The sequence below is a fragment of the Sturnus vulgaris genome, chromosome 26 (genome assembly GCF_052056855.1).
Source record: "Sturnus vulgaris isolate bStuVul1 chromosome 26, bStuVul1.hap1, whole genome shotgun sequence".
NCBI classification, from domain to species: domain Eukaryota; kingdom Metazoa; phylum Chordata; class Aves; order Passeriformes; family Sturnidae; genus Sturnus; species Sturnus vulgaris.
Window position 1 is genome coordinate 5,595,546 of NC_142268.1, and position 19,555 is coordinate 5,615,100.

The window sequence follows — 19,555 nt, forward strand, 5'->3', positions numbered from 1 at the left end:
AACAAAAGGTACAAGAAAAATAAATTATTTACATGGAAAGCCCCCCGCCCCCCCCAAAAACCACAATACCAGACCATTCTGTTCACTGTGTTTTCTCAGCTGGAAAGAACCCCTTCTCCCTGGACAAGACAGAGAGAGTGTCCCTTTTGTGTCAAATGACATCTGGACCTTAGCCACATCCCCTCTTGGCTAATACAGAAAATTAACCCTTTGGTGTCTGAAAGCAGGATAGGTGGCTAAGAATTTGACTGCAGTCCACAGCCAGAGATACGTGGTCTGTTGAGAATTAAAGTAAGTTTACGTATAGAATATTAGAAATTAATTGTGTAGGTTGAAGTTTCATTGTAACTTGTTTACAGTTTAGCATGAGTGGGCCCTGCTCAATGCTTGGCTTTGAGGTGAGCTGTAAGTGAACTCCGTATAACATGAACAGCTGAGCAGGGGAGGAGACAGAGATCTGGAGATCTTCAGATAAGGCCTGAGACCCTGGAGAGCCCCAAGGTTACCTGAAGCTGGAAGAGAAAAGCAGTTAATGGTCTGCCCGTGTGGACATGGAGAAAGAAACCAATGAAGTGTTAGAAGATCCCAGATGATAAATTGCCATTGGACCAAGAAGCATGTACAGAGCGTGTGAAGAGTATGTGAAGGTCAGTGCACAGACTGTGAGTGGATAAAAGTGCACAGACTGTGAGCAGATAAACGTCTAGGGGTTGTGCTGTTCAGGCTCCCTCTTTGGAGGCACCAGCTCAAGCTGAAATAAACTGGCTGCCTCATAACCTTCTCAGAACAGAAGGCTCTGAGGTGACCTCAAACTGCAGCCTTTCAGTGCTTAAAGGGAGCTTATAAGAAGAGGGAGAGTGACTTTTTCACAGACAAATAGTGATAACACAAGAGGAATGGTTTTAAACTAAAAGATAAGAGATTTAGATAATGCTGAGTCATTAGGAGGAAATTCTTCCATGTGAGAGTGATGAGGCCCTGGCACAGGTTGCCCAGAGAATCTGTGGCTGCCCCATCTCTGGAAGTATTCAAGTCCAGGGCTTGGAGAAGTCTGGTCTAATGGAAACTCTCTCTGTCTGTGGCATGGGATGGAATGAGATGGGCTTTAAGGTCCCTATTAACTCCAACCTGTCTGTGATTCTATGACTGTACACCTCCAGATTTAGGGTGTTTTTTTTGTGGTCTTGTGCAGACCCTTCTTTAAATGTCAATAGGCTGAAATCCTGATGTTGGGTGCTAGAACACAAGGTACTAAAGCAGGTACCCATTCAGAGATGCTAAACAGAGAGCAGAGGACACAGTGAATTGTATAAGCACAGCCAAAACCACAGAAGTACAATTTTTCAGTAAGAAATTGTGAAAAATCAAGTGCTTGCTTCCCCATCTAGTGGTTATATTCAGAAGGAAGAATGTTCCAGTAACTATAAGCTGTTAGTCTCTGGAATCTGGCACTATGTGCATGCACTAAGATCAAAGCCCCACAAATGTGGTCTTAGGTGTTTTTCAACATTGATCCTACTCCTTCTACCTACACAGCTCATTTCAGAGAAAAAGTGAAAGAAATCAAATATATCACAAAAGCATAGAAACGTATAGGTAGGGCAAGACATTTTGTACTTTAAGTTGCTGCTTGAAACAAAGCTATCTGCAAAGTTAGGTTATTCAGTTGAATTTGATCCAGCTAAATTTGAAACTCTCCAAGGATGGAGATTCATCACCTCAGTGAATATACAACCACAGTCCATATACCAGTCCTGTTCCACCAGCTTGGGAAAGCACTTGAAGAAAACAAAGTCCTAGCAAAAAAAATGTTCCCAAGTCCTGCCAGGAAATGGGAGTGCATGTCCCCATTTTGCACAAAGTGATGTCTGTAGAGGAAGATGCTGTTAGGTTGTGCCAAGAACAGGCTCAAACTGCCGGGGTATTGCAGCAATGTAGGGTGGTGAATGAGATTTCTAAACTTTTTATTTCAGGCCCTGAATAGCCCTAATTACTGACAACTTTGCTCATGCTTTCAGGATCTAGACTCCTGGGCCAGTGTGCCTGGCAAGTCACAGCTCGGGAGCAGCACTGACATTGCAAGTTAATTAGAGAAGTGAGTATCAGACTATGAATGCTTCTAAGGCATTTCTTTGTATTTGTGAGTGGACATAGTTGCTTTTGCTCAGATGCATTTTGCTAGAAGCAAGACACAACTTGTAAAAACCCAGCTTGCTTCCTCTGAGAAAAAACATCAAGAACGTAGCTTTAATGACCTTCTCATAGTGTTTTTAGCCCTTTGCCCCCAGGTCTTGTGTTTTGACCAATCCCTTCAGTCCCTCATATCGAACAATCCCTGTTCCTTTGCTCCCAGGGCCTCATAAGCCTCCTTCTTGTTATCCCAGATCACCATCTAGTGGGTGCTGGAGATCCCACCACAGCCAGGGAGGAGGGCTATGCCATGGCCTAAGGATACCAGGCTGCTCTTTTGAGCAGCCCTTAAGTGATGCCTGGATGAGCAGAGCTGTGTACCAGAGACATCATTCGAATTTTGGAGTTTCACTCAGGTTGGCTGTTGGTTACATATAAAGCATTTAAGAGAAAAAACCTCCCACTTTGTGTCAGTGGTGCCTTGGCCCATGCTGTTATAAGATCTGCAGTAGAAATTGCATACAATTCCTGGAAATGCTGAGTAAGCCCCCAAATAGCCCCTTATTTTTATAAAGCCAGATTGAATTCTGGAGTGTGTTGAGCATGTGAGTAGCTTCACTCATTAATCAATTCACTCATAGGACATATTGATCACTCCACTTTAGCAAGTATTTTACCTTGAGAATTTTCCCACTGATATAACTGTAAATCTGTTGGGAATTATAAGAATTTGACAGAAAGGTCTTACAGATATGTGTGTATAACAGAAAGATATTTGAATGTAGAATCTGAAGAAGGAATAGAAATGATAGCAAGTTTTGATATAGAAAAAAAGAATTGCTGAGCCAGTCTTACTGGGTAACTAGAAGGCAAAGAGCAAATGAGTTGGAAGGGGCTTTTATGACTTATAGCAAAGGATAAATCCACCTCAAACAAAAGATGTTTTTACCAAGCAAAAAAGATTTTCACAGTCAAACAAGAAGGCCAATGTTTCAAGTAGAGAAAAGATCTCAGAATTTTCCACTGCAAGAAGACTGAAAAAGAACTTCTAGCTTAAGCTGTAACACATTAACCTTTTGTGATTGGAAATAGTAACATGAAAATGGTAATGTTAGTAGTTAGGATAGGCTATAGGTAATAGTAAAGGTATTGATTGGTTGTCATGTATTAAAATGCTCTGCAATGAGAAGTATATAATGCATTGTAACCAGAACTAGAGTAGTTTGAGATGAACCCACAGCTGTGGCTGACAGGCTGTGGGCTGGGCTCTTGTCACCCACGACCTGTGAATTGCTGGATCATTTGGATATAATAAACAGCATTTTAAAGAGCCACCTGGAGCCTCACATCCCTCATTTCGGCTCTTATATAAATCCTTGCAGATGAGGATACTAGAAGGAGTTGAATTTAATGACAACCTGAAAATCTTCTGAAACTGCACCAGATGCCCGAGAAAAGACAAGGTGTAGGCTGTGTAGCTGGTTGGTTCCTCAAGATGATCTCTTTCCTTAGAGTTGGAGAAAGATTGATGGCTCTCTTTCCTCAGAGAAAAAAATTATGATTCAGTCCTTACTAAGGATGAAACAAATGCTTCATAAGAAATCACCTACTGAGTTAGAACCTCTGAAAACATTAATGGTGGTAACCAACATGACTGTCGTGTTGTTAAAGACCCTCAGACGTGGGGTGTGTGGTCAGCCCCACACCGCTTACTTTAGGGCTCGGGTTACATGCAGCTATTAGTTGCCAGGGATGAACCTCTGCCTTCACATTTTATGTTCCCTGAAAACAGGTTAACAGATATATTTTCTTTATTGTTGTAACTTCCAGCAAAGAAGTGTTTGAAAATAAGGGGCTTGGCCCCTGCTCAGTCACCCTCATTAATGTATCAGTTTCTGGCTCAGGGTCATGATGTCACAGGAGGTGTGAGCTGCCACAAGAAGGAGCGGGACCTTAAAATATTCTGAGTGGATCAGTAAGACCCACAGAAATGGTCTGGCAGCTGGGAAAGCATGTGACATCGGTCAGTTGAGTGTGACATAAATCCATGCTGCTGTTGAAAAAGGAAGCCCTCTCCAGGTTGCTTGTCCTTGCCAGTTCCCCTATGCTGTAAGGAATGAGTTATTTGAGAAATAACTTCATCAGTTCAGAAACAAGTTAAAAAATAGATTTCAACTGATTCAACTCCAGCAGAACCTAACTTACACAGAGCCCTGGATATATTTCCCAATTAATAATAATTACTGTACTGCTGAAAATCATAGAGGTGTGGGCAGAATGGGCTTCTGGAGGCCTCAGGTACAACTTTCTGCTTCATCCAGGTCTGCCACCAGAAACAGACAAGATAGTATATTAACTGACCTACATGGTGTGAGCATCTAGAAACTGCCTTCTTGTCCAGGACACTGACAGAGTGCTAGAGCTAGAAATGAGACAGTGATTACCTGTGGTGCTGCCTTCACTCTAGAGCCTGTTTCTTTTCTTGCTGATGAATGCTTACGACTATGGATCAAAATGCCACCGTCATGGTATGGACAACTGTGAATGCTCCAGGGTGTGAGTCCATGCAAATGACAGTCTCAGAAGTAGAAGGTCTTCAAAGAGAGTGGTTGATTTTGGCTGGGGTTTTCTTTGTGAGGTGGTGACTTTTTGTCTTTGTGGGAGTGTTTTGTTTGTTTATTTTTCTTTTTTGGTTGTTTTCTGTGTGGATATTTTTTGTGCTGGTGTTCTTTGTGGTTTTTTGGGGTTTTTTGGTGGGTTTTTGTTGTTGTTGTTGTTGTTGTTGTTTTTTGGTTGTGGGTTTTTTTTCTTTTTTTTTTCCCCAGAGCTCAGCTATGGAAAAATATTTAATTTGTCAAAGTCATAGTGACTTTTAGGCCATGTCCCTTTAGAAATACTGACCTAACAATAGTACTAATCAGAAAGTATGGCATTTATAGTATCTTAATGGCATGCACCCAAAATAGATTCTAGTTATATCAGCAACTTGACAAGCTCATAGGGTACAGATAACTCTTGTAATTAATTTCTAAAAGTCACAAGAACTGTGAAGTTGGTGTGGGTGGAGTTTACTTTTTATTGAAATAATAAATTGCTAGAATCACATTTATCCTGGTATTACTACAGATTTACTTGAAGGTAAATTAAAACACAATCAGAAACCTCCCAACACTGTTTTATCCTGTTAGGATAAAACTGTTAATTTTCCTCTGTTACATTAATGATTCTGAGAAGTATGGTCTCTAATTAGAACATGAATAGAGAACACACTGTGACCTGCTGGTTCTTAAGTATAGTGTAACTGCCTGAGGTACATTCTTTCTAAAGAACTCCCCTTAAATGGGTCACATCACTCACTATGCTGGTACCACACACCCATTAGAAAAGCACAGGACAGCAATTTCTATAATTAAAGTTGCACATTTTAATGATAAAAGCATGTTCACAGTTTCTTAGGTTTAATAGGCTTTAATGCTCTACGGTGAAATTTTCTCTAATGGATACCTGTATCAGAATAAGTACTTATAAGTAATAAGTAAAAATGTAATTATTGTTTTTTACACATATAATAAGTAATTCCTCTGACTCACTTTTCAAGACTAGTGTTTGGCTCAGTTTGTAGGACATGTCTGCTTTGGGAAAGGAACTTAATTCCATAAAGACTGGAGCTAAGTCAGCCATGTTGTATATCCTTGAAAATTACAGTTCTCATGTGAATAAAAACACAAATTCTAAATTCTAAATGGCTAAATTCTCTGCAAATCATCTGCACCAATTGTTCTCCAGGCAAAAGACACAGACAAGGTCTAGAACTACACACAGACTCAGGCTGCTATGTGGACATCATGATCACTGTCATGATCGGAGGATACACTAAAATCAGCTTTAAGTCAGCTGAGATCAAATGAAAAATGCTGCAGCTCCAGATATCTGTGGATACCGTGGCTGGAGCTCTACCCTCAGGGTAAATGGGGATGACTTGTTCAGGACCATGTAGCTTATTGACTAGTGGCAAGTTTATTTAAGCCAGGGAAGCATGCCAGGAAATCTCAGGTGAAAAGCAACACTTAATAGTGTTTTTCTTCTTCCTTGGTAGCTGGAGAGTGAGAGGTTAAACAGAGCGTCCTGATGCTTAAAGTGCCCCCTGGAATGCAGACGTGGTCTTCACTCATCCCCAGGACCTTTTAAAGATGATGGAATGTGTCTGTTCAGTAACATCAGCCAGCTTTCAGCCCCCCTCCCACACAGTCCACTGGATCCCTTGGGGAGTTGTCAAGAGATTTTTTACTTGATCCTGCCTCTGAATCCTGTCTCAAAGCTCAGAGACCTGGGGGACTTCCTTGGTGGAAAGTAAGACTAGGAAAGCTTTTGAAGTCCTTTGGCAGGGTCAAGTCTAGTTGGCCTTTGGCTTTCCTAATATCATCTCTGCATGCTGAAGAAGTATTCCTATTTTGCACTTCAGTAGTCTGTCCTTGCGTCCATCCCGTGTATAGTTTTTTTGTGTTCATTCACAAATTCTGTGTTTACAAAGTTTGTCTCCCAACACATTTTCTTACTCCTCTGATTGCTAGGACAGACTGCTCTTGTGCTTGGAGGAAATCCTTAACAAACTGCCAGCTCTTTTGAGCTCCTTTGTTCTTCAGAGCTAACTCTCACAGAATCTCACTTCACTTGAATAACCCAAAGTCATTCTCTTGAAGGGCCTGCAGTCTGACATTTATCTTTGTCACTCCCCTCAGAACCTTGAACGCCACATTTCATGACCACTGATGAAACCACTGATTACCAACAACCCAACATGACCACTGATTGTCACGTTCCCCAGACATTCCTCTCTTGGTCATGAGTACCAGATACAGTTGGGTGTCCTGCTGAACTAGATGGCCCATCTAGCAAGTGTGGTAAGAATTTGTCCCTAATAGGCTTTAGAAAACACCTGGATTTCTTGTGACCACTATCTTGCAAATTCAAATGATAATGCAGCTTGCACTAGCAATCATAAAACTCCAAAGAATATTACCTGATCTACTGAAGTAATCCACCATATGGAATGAAGATGGACATTTATTTACAGATAGTTTTCTGTATTTAAATATAGGTATCCTGTGTGGTATGGTCAACATGCTGGAAGGAAAGGATACCATCCAGAAGGACCTGGAGAGGGTGGAGAGGTGGGACTTACAAACTTGCACAAGGCTAAGTGCAAGTCCTGCACACGTGTCAGGGCAATCCCAAGCACAAACACAGGCTGAGGAGAGGAGGGATTGAGAAAAGGCCTGGAGAGAAGGACTTGTGGGTGGAGGTGGAAAAGAACCTCAACATGCCCCAGCCACAGGTACTGGCACACAAGAAACCATCCCTGTGCTGGGCTGAGCCCCCAGCATGGGCAGCAGGGGAGGGGGGGATAATGTCCCACTCAGGTGAGACCCCACCTGCAGAGCTGCCCCAGCCCTGGGGAACAGGAGGACGTGGAGCTGCTGGAGGCCAGGCCAGAGGAACCACGGAGATGCTCCAAGGGTTGGAGCCCCTCTGCTCAGGGGACAGGCTGGGAGAGCTGGGGATATTCACCTGGAGAAGAGAAAGCTCTAGAGACACCTTAGAGCCTGTTCCAGTGCCTAAAGGGGCTCCAAGAGAATTGGAGAGGAACTTTGGACAGGAGTCTAGAATCACAGGACAAGTGTGAATGACTTCCCACTGCCAGAGAGCAGCGTTAGGTGGGGGTATTGGGAAGAAATTCTTGGCTGGTAGACTGGTGAAGCCCTGGCACAGGTTGCCCAGAGATGATGTGGCTGATCCATCCCTGGGTGTTCAAGGCCAGGCTGGATGTGGCTTAGAGCAACCTGGTCTAAAGGAACGTGTCCCTGTCTATGGCAAGGAAGAGAATGAGATGGGCTTTAAGCTTCTTTGGAACCTAACCCATTCTGTGATTATTGTTTTTTTCTAAATTAGTGCCATTCATCTATTCTTACCAGGTTTTGTCAGTTATGCTGTTATACACCTGATGGACAATTCTCCTAGCAGGCAAACCAGACGATTTCCATGCATGGTACTTGCAAAAGGAATCAGGAGCCTGGCCCTTGAATTTTGCCTTATGCTAGTGTGATAATTTGTGAGGGATATAGTCAAATGATGGGCACTGTGCATGCTGTTGTTAAACGAGCCTTGAAGCAATCATTAGGAGTAAGATGAGAATCATGAATTTCTCAGTTTCTACCTCCTGTGCCAGCTGCTGTTGACTAATGCATAGAGACTGAGACCATGGAGTCGGGAGCTCTAGTGCACTGAACAAAGCAGCCAACAAAATATGGGGCACCATCAAGAGAACGAGAGCACTAGCGTGGTTACGTACTGTACTCTTTGGTTACATACTGTACTCTTTGGACTGACCCTCTGTAACCATGTAACACTCTGGTGCGCCTACATTTTGAGCAGCGTGGACTTCTGAAGAGCTAGATGTCACAAAGAGTGGCAAACAATGTATGTTTGGGATGGAGAAGCATCCTCCCAAAAACTGAAGAGTTTGAGTCTTTAGTCTGAAGGCTTGGCAATGTATGATGCACGACCAAAGTGAATGGTATGAAGCTGTGTCCTGGGAGGTTTAGGCTGGACATTAGGCAGAGGTTCTCCAGGAAGGTGGTCAGGCACTGATCAGGCCCCCCACGGCAGTGGTCACAGACCCAAGGCTGCCAGAGCTTAAGGAGCGTTTGGACAATGCACTCAGGACCAGGGTGGGATTGTTGGGCTGTCCTCTGCAAGGCCAAGAGTTGGACTTGATGATTCCACTCAGGATATTCGACGACTCAATGCATCCCAGAGGAGTCATGTCCCAGAGCACACGCTGCACGGAGGTTGCTGCCCCGTGACCGGCCCGGGCAGCGGCACTGTGAGCGCAGGACGCGGCACCAGGAGCAGCTCCTGACCTTCCCGCCTGGGCTCCGCAGCCGCGGGAGGAGGAGCGGAGGGCAAGGCCGCGCACGGGACGGAGACGCGCGGGCAACTGACCCCGCCCCGACGGCCGCGGCCGCTCCGGTATACACGATGCGCAGGCTGCAAGGAGCGACCGGGCCAACGGTGGCCCCGTAACGAGCCGGCCCCCAGAACCGCTGCCCATACCGCCCACTCGGAGCTCCGGAACGGACCGGGAACCGAGCAGGAACGGCGCGCAGCTCGCAAGTCCGCCAGGGACAGCCCCGCCCCCCGCGCACGCGCGGCGCCGTCCAGGCGCAGCCGTAAATCGGGGCGTGCGCGGCGCGTGGGGCCCGCGGTAAGCGGTGCCGTCCGGCCGCGCGATGCATTGTGGGCGCGGCTGAGGAAGTAAAATGGCGGACCTGGCGAACGAAGGTAGGCGGGAGTTGCAGGCGTCGTTGCCCTGGTCCATGGCGGTCCCGTGCTGCCGCGGGTCCGGCCGTGACCAGGCCCGACCGGGCCCGGCCCGGCCCCGGCCAGGCTCTGCGATCTGAGCTGAGGGGCGCGTCCGGGAGCCCCACCTCCCTGCGGCCGTCCCAGTCCCAATGGGACGAGTGGCCGGACAAAGGGAGCGCCTTGGCCGGGCCAGCGCGCTGTCCGCGAGGCGGAGACCGACGCAGCCATGCTGAGGCCTATGTCCTTAGATGCCTCACGCGGGTCGGTGGCTCCGGGCTCTGGATGCGATAACTCCCGGGGCCGGTGGCCGCCGCCGGGTCGGTGCTCCCTGGACGCGGATAGCGGGCCCGGTGCTGGGAACGGGCCCTGGAACGCGGCAGCGAGCTCTGCGTCTCGGCACCGGCTCTGAGCAGCTTTGTGCCCCGCCTTTTCCAGTTGCTTTTCGAAGTTATTGTCCAGAGCTTTTGCACCACTTTTATCTTAAACCTTTCCTTTGCTTATACTTATGTTAATAATATTTTTAGTTAAAAGATTAATAGCAGGGCTGTGTAAAACAAGACGGGGTATCATAATAGATGCATTATATTTTTTGAGCTGAAAGCGTCAGAGGTCCGCTGGTAAAGTGGCGTCATTTTTTTTTCTGAAGAGCATTAGGAGAACCTGTGCTGCGACACTGCAGTATTTGGATATTCTGCCCTAAGGTGTGTACAGTGGTGTTTTAAGTGGCAGTAGGGACCTATATTTTGTCTTTGGGAATGACAAATGTCTCTCTGTTTTGGCAAAAGCCAGTTTGCCCTGGTGTCTCTGTTTCTCATCATTCCTCTCAGTTAATGAAAGAAGGAAAGATATGCCCAGAGGGAGGTGAATGAAAGCGTGTGTGTGAGGCCCCTTCTTTCAGGACTGTTTCTTACTTCTGAACTCTGTGTCAGTGGCAATTACTGTTCTGATATTAGTGTTAAACTACAGGAAGCAACTAACTGTTATAGGTGCAGCCTTTGAAGATGAAGCCTTCAAGCAGCTAGCAATACAATTACACTTAGCTACCAAATCCTGTGATGCAGCATGTCTTGGGCTGTTGGCTTCCAGATTCAAGATGAGTTGTCAGCACCCGAGGCGGCATGATAAGTGGTCTCAAGGATAGTAGTACCCAAATCTGTAATGATTATTTGTGAGAAACTTAATGTTAGTATTTAAATTATACACTGCCATTATAATAACTGTATAATAAATTTTAATGAGTTTTTTTGTTCTCCTAGAACCAGAAGCTTGGAAATAGTTATCTTAAGTCATGCAAGCCCCTCACTTTACTTCTCCTTTCTGCTGGGGAACATTAAGCTCAATAGTTTATCAATATTTGTTGCATCTTTTGATGATGATTTGTCGTGTATTTCTATCTCTACTTCTGTTTTTCTGCAGAGTCTTATAGACTGTCCAGGATGGCAAGGGGGAGTGTGATCCCATCCTTATGACCCTTTCCTGCCTCCAGAGATTTAGCTCACGTGTAAACGTCTTTAGTTTATATTCACTTGTCTTTGCAGAGTTGTCACCTTCATCTGATGCTTTTCTGTTTCTTCTTGGGATAAAAATGTGATACGATCTTTCCTCAGATGGAGCAAGATCAGCTTACTTTGGAACTGTTGGCTCCTCATTCTAATATCATTGGCTGTTGCTGGTTTTGTTCCCTTCAGTTCCATTTTTTGAGGTGTATGTTCTTTGTATAACAGTGGAAATACATGCACTTCCCCGAAACAGCATCTTTCTGCTGAAACTCAGAGAATTCTGTAATCTTTCTACTTGGTTTATTTGCAGTCCCTGTCATGGCAAAGATCTTCTCAGGTGACTATTTTCTTCTCATTCTTAAACACATCAGTTAGTTTTATTTTTCCATTGTTTAGATGAATGCTTTACTTCCTTGTGCCCAGGTAATTTCTAATATGTGAAGTAACTATTTTGGTAGTGATAATTCTTTGACCTTCTACTTCATATTGGTCTTCGGTTGTTTATAGCATTTGATAGCTAAGTGTTCATGTTCACAAAAAAGTGTGATTCCAGCGAAGTTCTTAGCGTTCCTTAATCTTGATTGCTCTGTACAACAGTGCTGTCTCAATCATACTTTGTTGTGCAAAGCTGATTATTCTTTGACACAAAGTAGGCACAAGTACCTGGAAAGAGGTTTCAGTCATTCTTGAAGACTATTTCTGCTTGGTCTGTTTAAACAGCAGCTTTTATTGTCTATTCATGCAGGTGAAACTCACGATTTTTACCTGTTTGTTAACAAACATTTTCCTGGCCTTGAAAAGTGCCGAGTTTCACGCTGCCTGTGTCTTCTCATCTTACTAATACAAAGCTCTTTTAACCTGTAACTTTTACACGACACCCGCCTTTCAATTCCTTGGTTGGTGTTTTTGTTTCCAATAGTATATTAGTTATCTTGACCTTCTAGGTTCTGATGTCTCTCTTAAACTACTGAATGTCTTAAATCACTGCTGAGCTGTCAGTACTGCCTCCAAGTAACTGTTTTACCAATGTCCTTTGCAATTTTGAACTATTTTAATGGATGATCTTTCTGTGATGCATTTCTTCGAAGGTACAAGCATTTCCTCTAATAATTACTTTACTTTTTTTGTTCTTGTTGTTCCTCAAATCTTTTTCATCCCCTTGTCTTTCATTTATTTCTAGGGAGTAGGTGAAACTGCTCCCCTGCCTCTTAATATTGGAGTGATGACCAACTGTATCTTGACAGGAGAAGGGGGTTTTCTACTGCATAGAAGGGGGCTAGAAGATGTAGTTCTACTGCCACTTTCCAAAGATGTTTGTACTGTGAAATTTCCTAGGAACAGATCCTGGTCTTGGCATTGCCTATCATAGTGGGAGATAAGCTGGTAAGTGTGGAGCTAATGGAGGGGAGGAGAGAGTAACTTCTCCGTAGCTCTGTGAAGTTTGATCGACTTTTCTGCAAAGATTGTGACATTTTAATAAAGGTTTTGGGGACTGTCATTGTGAGGGTGATTATTTAAAACCAGGATTTTAGACTGGTGAGCGTGATTGTTATTGGTACTAATATATAAAGTAGTTACTGAATGTTCTTAAAACTTTCTTTGAAGTCGTTGGTACTTCACTGCCGCATGTGTGAAATGTCAGTTTTAAGACAATCCAGCTAGAATACTAAAGAGAACTAGCGCCTTTCTGTTGATCCTGTGTATTTATGGGAACCTGAATGCTTTTCTCATTAATTTGTAGCTAATACATAGGTAGTAATTTGCTTGTCTATAACTTACTGCCGAAGCTGCACTTTTTAGGATCCCCTTGTGTGGGGAATTAATTACTTTATCTTTTCAGTGACTGAAAGCTGATACAAATTTTTCTCAGGCCTAAAATTTGATGGGTGTATTCACATTTCCCTTTCAGGAGTTGTCTGCAACTTGCTTGGCTTTATGAAATAGCTGAGCATACGGTTCACAATCATAATTAGAGGCTAGACAGCAGTGGTGGAGGAAGGGACCTTGGGGTTCTGGTCAATGGCAAGTTGGATCTGAGTCAGCAGTGCCCTGGAGCCAGGAGGGCCAACCATGTCCTGGGGGGCATCAGACCCAACTGGGCGAGGGAGAGGATTGTGTCTGTCTGCTCTGCACTGCAGCAGCCTCACCTTGAGTTCTGGGGACAGTTTTGGGCACCACAGCATAAAAAAGACATTAAGCTAATAGAGAGTGTCCTAAGAAGGGCCACAAGGATGGGGAAGGGTCTAGAGGGGAAGCTGCATGAGGAGCTGCTGAGGGCTTGTTTTGTTCAGCTTGGAGAAGGGAAGACTGAGGGAAGACCTCAGTGCAGTCTTCAGCCTCCCGTGAGGGGCAGGTACCAGTCTCTACACTCTTGTGCCCAGTGACAGAGCTTGAGGAACAGCGAAAGCTGAGTCAGGGGAGCTTTAGCTTGGATATCAGGAAAAAGTTTTCCATTCAGAGGGAGGGCGAGCACATAAGGCTTCTCAGGGCAGTGGTCACAGCACCAAGCCAGAGTTTAAGAAGTGTTTGATCAATGCTCTGTCACATGGTGTCCTTTTTGGGGTGCCCTGTTCAGGGCCAGGAGTTGGACTCAATGTTCCTAATGGATCCCTTCCGATTCAGCATATTTTATGGTTTTATGAAATGCACAAAAGGTGAGAAAACCGTAGTTCCTTTCAGACTAATCAGTATAATTTCTTTACCAGACTTGTAGGATGCTGACATTTCTTCTGTGCTGTTTCTGTGGCTGTGCGGGGAGAGGTTGGGCGGTTGCCTGATTGTTTACTCTTGTCTCATGGTAGCTTTTGGACAGAGGAAGGTCTGCCTTACTTTGAGGGAAAATGTGGCATTCCCCACTGACTGCAGATTCTAGAAACAAGATTACTTTTTTTCCCCCCATGGTGACTTCAGATGGATTTGTGGGTGTGAAGTTAGACTGACTGACATGTCCTAATAATTTGCACCCAAACGCCATAAAGATGTATTTAATTGACAAGGCAGAGCTATCTAAATGCTTTAATACCTCTTGTTAACACTTTTTTGAATTCTTTAATTTTATCTACATTGCAAAGTAATTGGTCTGCCTCATGGCTTTCTTTTTCGTATGAAAATAAGCTACTTTTTTTTTTCTGACTTACAACATTTGCAGAAGTATCTCTTGTCCCCATGTCAGTTCTATTCATCGTGACATCACCTGTGAAGTTTGGCCATAAATTATCCAGTTCTGTTTCTCCTTCTTTCTGACATAAAGTATGGCTGGGTTTTGCTTGTGGACGTCTTTCTGCAGATAAGCTCTTAGTGGCAGCTTGCTCTTTGCTTTGAGTCTATTGTTAGCTATTGAAAGAGAATCTTGCGTTGTTATCAACACCTTTTGAATTTTATAGTGCTGCAAATTGTGTATATCTCTTCATATGTTACATTTAGCATGATTATTCTGCTCTTCATAATGTAAATGGTGAAAAAATCCCCAAGAATTTTTTTTGCAGCCTGCAATGTTGTAATAAGCATAATTAAACCTAACTTTGAACTTTTTCTTGACTCTTAGATAAGTGTTTCACAAGTGATAAATTACCACTCTAGTATTTTCAGTCACTTAACAGCCTATTTGCTCTTCTTTTTAACATTCATTGTTCACAGGTACACTTTTTCTCTCAAGCTATGTATTACAGAGTTACAGTTGGAGTAGCTGTTCCCAACTTGTATGCTTCTGGTGTCAATTTCTTATTGAAATTGAAGCAAGGATTTGCTTGCTAAGAAGTTGTGTTCTAGGGTTTTTTTTCCCTGCCTCATGTAGTTTTCCATGTAATCAGGTGCTGTTCCATTTCTAAATGTAATTCGGAGTAAATTTTAAAAGTGTTTGAAACATTGTAGTTCGTAGCTTTAAAAATAAATTCTTGTCTTAATAATGTGGCTATAGCAGATATGGTGAGGTATTAAAAGTTGTATTCATGACATAGTTCCTTCTAAAATTTAAAGATTAACATGAATCACCAAGATACGTGGTGATCTGGATTGCCTGTCCTGTGAGGAGATGGGGTGTGTTCAGCCTAGAGGAAAGAAGTCTTTAGACCCTCTTTAGAGAGACACATCTGGAGCTTGACAGGGTCTGTGAGAAGGTTATTAGAGAGACAGGCCCATCAGAGTGGTGTATGTTGAAAGGACAAAGACAAAAGGTGAGAGGTGGAATGATATGTTCAGACTGGAAATTGGGGAAAGGCTGGCTTTTTGTCGTGGTGGTAGGTTTTTGCATCATAGCGACAGTCAAGCAGTAGAGAGGAGATTACCTTGAGAGACTGCTCAGCCTCCATCCTTGGATGTTAAGACCAGACTGGATAACCTGATTAACCTGGCCTGACATCATAACTGACCTTACTTGAAACAGGAGTTTGGATGAGAGATCTCCAACCTGATTTATGCTGTATCCTTACGGTAGAGTGTATTGGTTTGAAAGCAAAACCAGTGAGAGACTCCAAGTCAGTAATACAATTTAATAGGAAAAAAGAGAGAAAAAATAAAATACATGCAATAAGGCAAAAGAAAAACCACTGACAATCAGAAATACAACCTGACACCCTGTCAGTCAGGGTGTTGGTAGCAGTCCCATTAAATGGTGGCTGCAGTCCTCCTGGATGACAGATGTGATTCAGTTGAAGCAGTGCTCCTGTAGAAGGGTGCAGTTTTCCTCCGAAGGTCCAGCGATGATGTGGAAAAGGTCCGACTTTGCTCTGGGATCCAGTGGAAAGGGCTGCCTTCGCATTCCAAACTCCAGTTTTTTTATCTAGGTAGGAGAGGCTTGGCTCCTGTCCCTGGCTGGGGCATCTCCCAATGGGATGATGTAATTTTATCAGTCACACAATAGGACTTAATGGCCCATTAACGGACTATATCTTCTGGAGGAAGGATGGGTTGTGAGAAGATAACGATGATCATCCCCCTGATTTTATGAGATGGTACATCAGCAGAGGATATCTCCCACAGAGATAAGGATCACCACCCCTCCCACATTTCAACAGGTGGCGATAGAATACACATTTTTGCGTTGTACCCCAGGACACAGAGGTACAATGGGCTTAGCAGTGAAGAAGGTGACTGCTTTTTTGGTCCTTGTCACTGCTATGCCGTGAGATATACTCTGTGAGCCTAAGAACTCTACAGTGATGCATACTCCTTCAGGTGTTTCCTTCTATTTTCATAAGAACCCATGCTTTGGGTTGGAGGAGAGCTTTGAAGTCCTCTACCTGCCCTGCCCCCCCTAGTGTTCAGGGACACCTTCCACTGGACCAGATTGCTTCAAGGCCCATCCAGCCTGGCCTTGAATGTTCCCAAGGATGCCATTCACAGGTCCATGAAGCAACCTGTGCCAGGGCCTCACCACCTTTCCAGGGAAGGATTTCTTACTAATATCTCATCTAAATTTACCTTCTATCAGTTTGAAGGCATTCCTCCTTGTCCAAAGTCCCTCTCCTGTGGAGCCCCTTTAGGCATTGGAACAGGCTCTGAGGTCTCTCCAGAGCCTTTTCTTCTCTCTCCCAGCTGGTGAACACTCCCAGCTCTATCAGCCTGTCCCCAGAGCAGAGGGGCCCCAGCCCACGGAGCATCTCTGTGGCCTCCTCTGGCCTGGCTTCTGCAGCTTCACATCCTCCTGCTGTTGTTCCCCAGGGCTGGGGCAGTTCTGCAGGTGGGGTCTCACCTGAGTGGGGCAGTATCCCGCCCCCTCCCCTGTTACCCATGCTGGGGGCTCAGCCCAGCACAGGGATGGTTTCTTGTGTGCCAGTACCTGTGGCTGGGGCATGTTGAGGTTCTTTTCCACCTCCATCCACAAGTCCTTCTCTCCAGGCCTTTTCTCAATCCCTCCTCTCCTCAGCCTGTGTTTGTGCTTGGGATTGCCCTGACACATGTGCAGGACTTACACTTGGCCTTGTAGAAGTTCATAAGGTTTGCACAGTCCAAACTCTCCAGCCGGTCCAGATGGTATCCCTTCCCTTCAGCACATCAGCCACGCCACACATCTTGGTGTTATTGGCAGACTTCCTGTGGGTGCCCTCAATCCCATTGTTCATGTCACCAGCAGAGATATTAAGCAATACTGGTCCCAAACTTGGTCTCCACTTGGACATTGAGCTATTGACTGCAACTCTGAGAGCAGCCACCAGTAAACTCCTTATCCCAGGAGTGATACATCTGTCCAATATAGAGACAAGGATCTCAAATGTTTTGCTTAAGTCTAGGCAGACCGTCAGTTGCTCTTCCCTTGTCCACCAACACTGTGATGCAATCATTGAACCAAATTTGTCAGGTGTGATTTGTTCTAAGTGAAGCCATATTGGCTCTCAACCTGTCAGTGCCTTATTTTCTATGTGCCTTAGCACAGTTTCCAGGAGGGTCTGCTCCACAATCTTGCCAGGCACAGAAGTGAGACTGGCCAGCTGTAGTGCCCCAAGTCTGCCTCTTCTCCCTTTTTGTAAATGGGGGTTACGTTTCCCCTTTTCCAGTCACTGGGAACTTCCTCAGATGGCCACGACTTCTCAATGAATGGAGAGTGGCTTAGCCACTTCCTCTGACAATTCCCTTAGTTAGGACTCATGGATGCTTTTCATCAGTTCCCATGGACTTGTGCATCTTCAGCGTCCTTAGATGGTCTCAGGCCAGTTTTCCTATAGTAGGTGGTCCTTCATTCTGCCGGTCCCTGCTGCTTTCCTCTTTTGTAACTTGGGTGGAGTATTTGGAGCACTTCTTGGTCAAGATAGTCAAAAACATCATTGCATACCTCAGGTCTCCATATCCATGGAAACCAGCTCTCCTGTTTCCTGCTGGAGAGGTCCCAGGTTTTCCCCAGCCTTTCTCTTATCACCAATGTACTTATAAAAGCTTTTCCTGTTGCCCTTGAATGAGTCATTTCATGCTGCAATATAGATCTGACACCTTGTGGCTGTGAGAGGTGCATTGTGTGAGTGGATGTCTAGCTGTGGGAAATGTGATTGACATGGGAGAGTTTGCCACACCTACTAGTGGTCACGCATGTAAGTTAAAAATCTCATGGTAAATAGTATATATGACTTGAAGATGATGTCTCTGCATGAGCTATGGAGGTAATATTTTCTGTTTCTGCATTCTGATTTCCGCAGCTTGTGAAGGGAGCTCAGCCGGTTTAATAGTATAGCATGTCAGGCATTTATCGATAGTTAATGACTTGATGGTAAAATATGTTAAATAAATTTAGCCTATGAAATCCAGCTCTTGAGATTTTTGTAGTTATTCATGCAGGTTGAAATACCTGCAAAGTGAATAAACTGCAGGAAGGAGTTCTGCAGATTCACTTGGTTTTCAGTTGAGGATCCAATTTGATTTGACAGCCTAAAACCATTCAGGTTTGTATGGTTCCAGATATTGAGATTGGAGAGGTACTGTCTCTGATGCTAATTATTGAAAACTTTGCTTTCCTTCTTACATGCTTGGACTTTATCTGAACACCTTTAATAAGGCTGACTTGGTTAGAAAATTGACATTTCTCTAGATTTTGTTTTACCATGTTTGTCTGCTTCTCTGAAGAAAAAAACCCAAATCTAATCCTTAGTTTTTAAGAACTATGTGCTCCAACTGTTCATCTCTTTGTGAAGGAGATTTCATGTTCTCTTACATGCGTTCTACCTGAAGTTTGAAGGTTGAGGCTTTTTCCTTCATATATCAAGCTTTATTTTCTTTTTAAGTTGCTGACAGTTTAGTGGACCTGGCAGATCCATTTTACCATAGGTCATCCTTCAGACACCCCGTTGTAACAAAAGAATGCTTGAGAACGTGACCATCTGGCCCAGAGGTTGGATAGTACAAATAACAGTGGAATTCTTGTTTTGGACCAGCTGGAAAAGCCAAAGAGCTACCTGACATCTGCATTCTTGATCTGCAGAAATAAAACATGGTATGTGTACCTGCTTTTGTATGAAAAGCATTATGTGCAAGAGACCTCAATGTAAATGCATTCAAAAAGATAACTAGAAATAGGAACCAAAAGCTGGAGCTGGACATTTGAATGGGAAATTTGACGCTAGAATTTTTTTACCAAATGCAGAAATGGATGATTGAGGGCCGTAATACTTTGCTTTTGATGCCTGCAATGAAAATGTTTACCCGAAATTTAAATAAGGCTTAGAAAAACGTGCAGTATTTAATAAAGGTGGTCAGATTAGGCAATCTAGTGATCCCTTCTTGCCTTGGGCTAGAATTAGGGAGATGTTTCCAGCACTGTGGTCTTGTTGCAGACTTCAGAAAGGACACAATGAACAAGTGTTCCATATGTCTGTTCCTGAGTAAGCACTGGTACAATTGTTACCTGTGAGTCCCTGTTGCTTCATCGTCATTCCTGACCCTGTCAGTTGGTCTCACAGTCAACAAGAGCAGTAGTGAGATTCTTGGACCTTGAATACTGGATGGCTGTGTTCCTTCAGTGGATAGACTATCAAACATTGTACCAGTGTTCCCTTTTTCAGGTTGACTACCAGGCTTGGCCACAGTTGGCTTTATTAGATCCTTTTGCCATTCTCATTTGTCATAGCTAGACACAAATCTCA

At 44.1% G+C, this 19,555-nt stretch overlaps 1 protein-coding gene and 1 long non-coding RNA gene across 5 annotated transcripts in view; both read left to right on the plus strand.

Moving 5' to 3' along the window:
• LOC148221213 (uncharacterized) overlaps window positions 1–3,460 on the plus strand; it is a 48,197-nt gene extending 44,737 nt beyond the window's left edge. Inside the window, exons 5-6 of one of the 3 annotated variants that reach the window (XR_015808505.1) lie at window positions 360–2,095; window positions 2,385–3,460. This is a non-coding gene — a long non-coding RNA (uncharacterized LOC148221213). Of the gene's footprint in view, window positions 1–359 lie in introns of all 3 variants that reach the window. The other 2 variants (XR_015808503.1, XR_015808504.1) reach the window with 2 other exon arrangements.
• A 5,894-nt stretch (window positions 3,461–9,354) lies between these two features.
• Window positions 9,355–19,555, plus strand: part of RANBP3 (RAN binding protein 3) — a 57,390-nt gene continuing 47,189 nt past the window's right edge. For both annotated transcript variants that reach the window (XM_014884347.2, XM_014884348.2), the window contains exon 1: window positions 9,355–9,471. In XM_014884347.2, coding sequence (XP_014739833.1) covers window positions 9,450–9,471 — 22 coding nt within the window. In that variant the 5' untranslated portion in view covers window positions 9,355–9,449. The remainder of the gene's footprint in view (window positions 9,472–19,555) is intronic.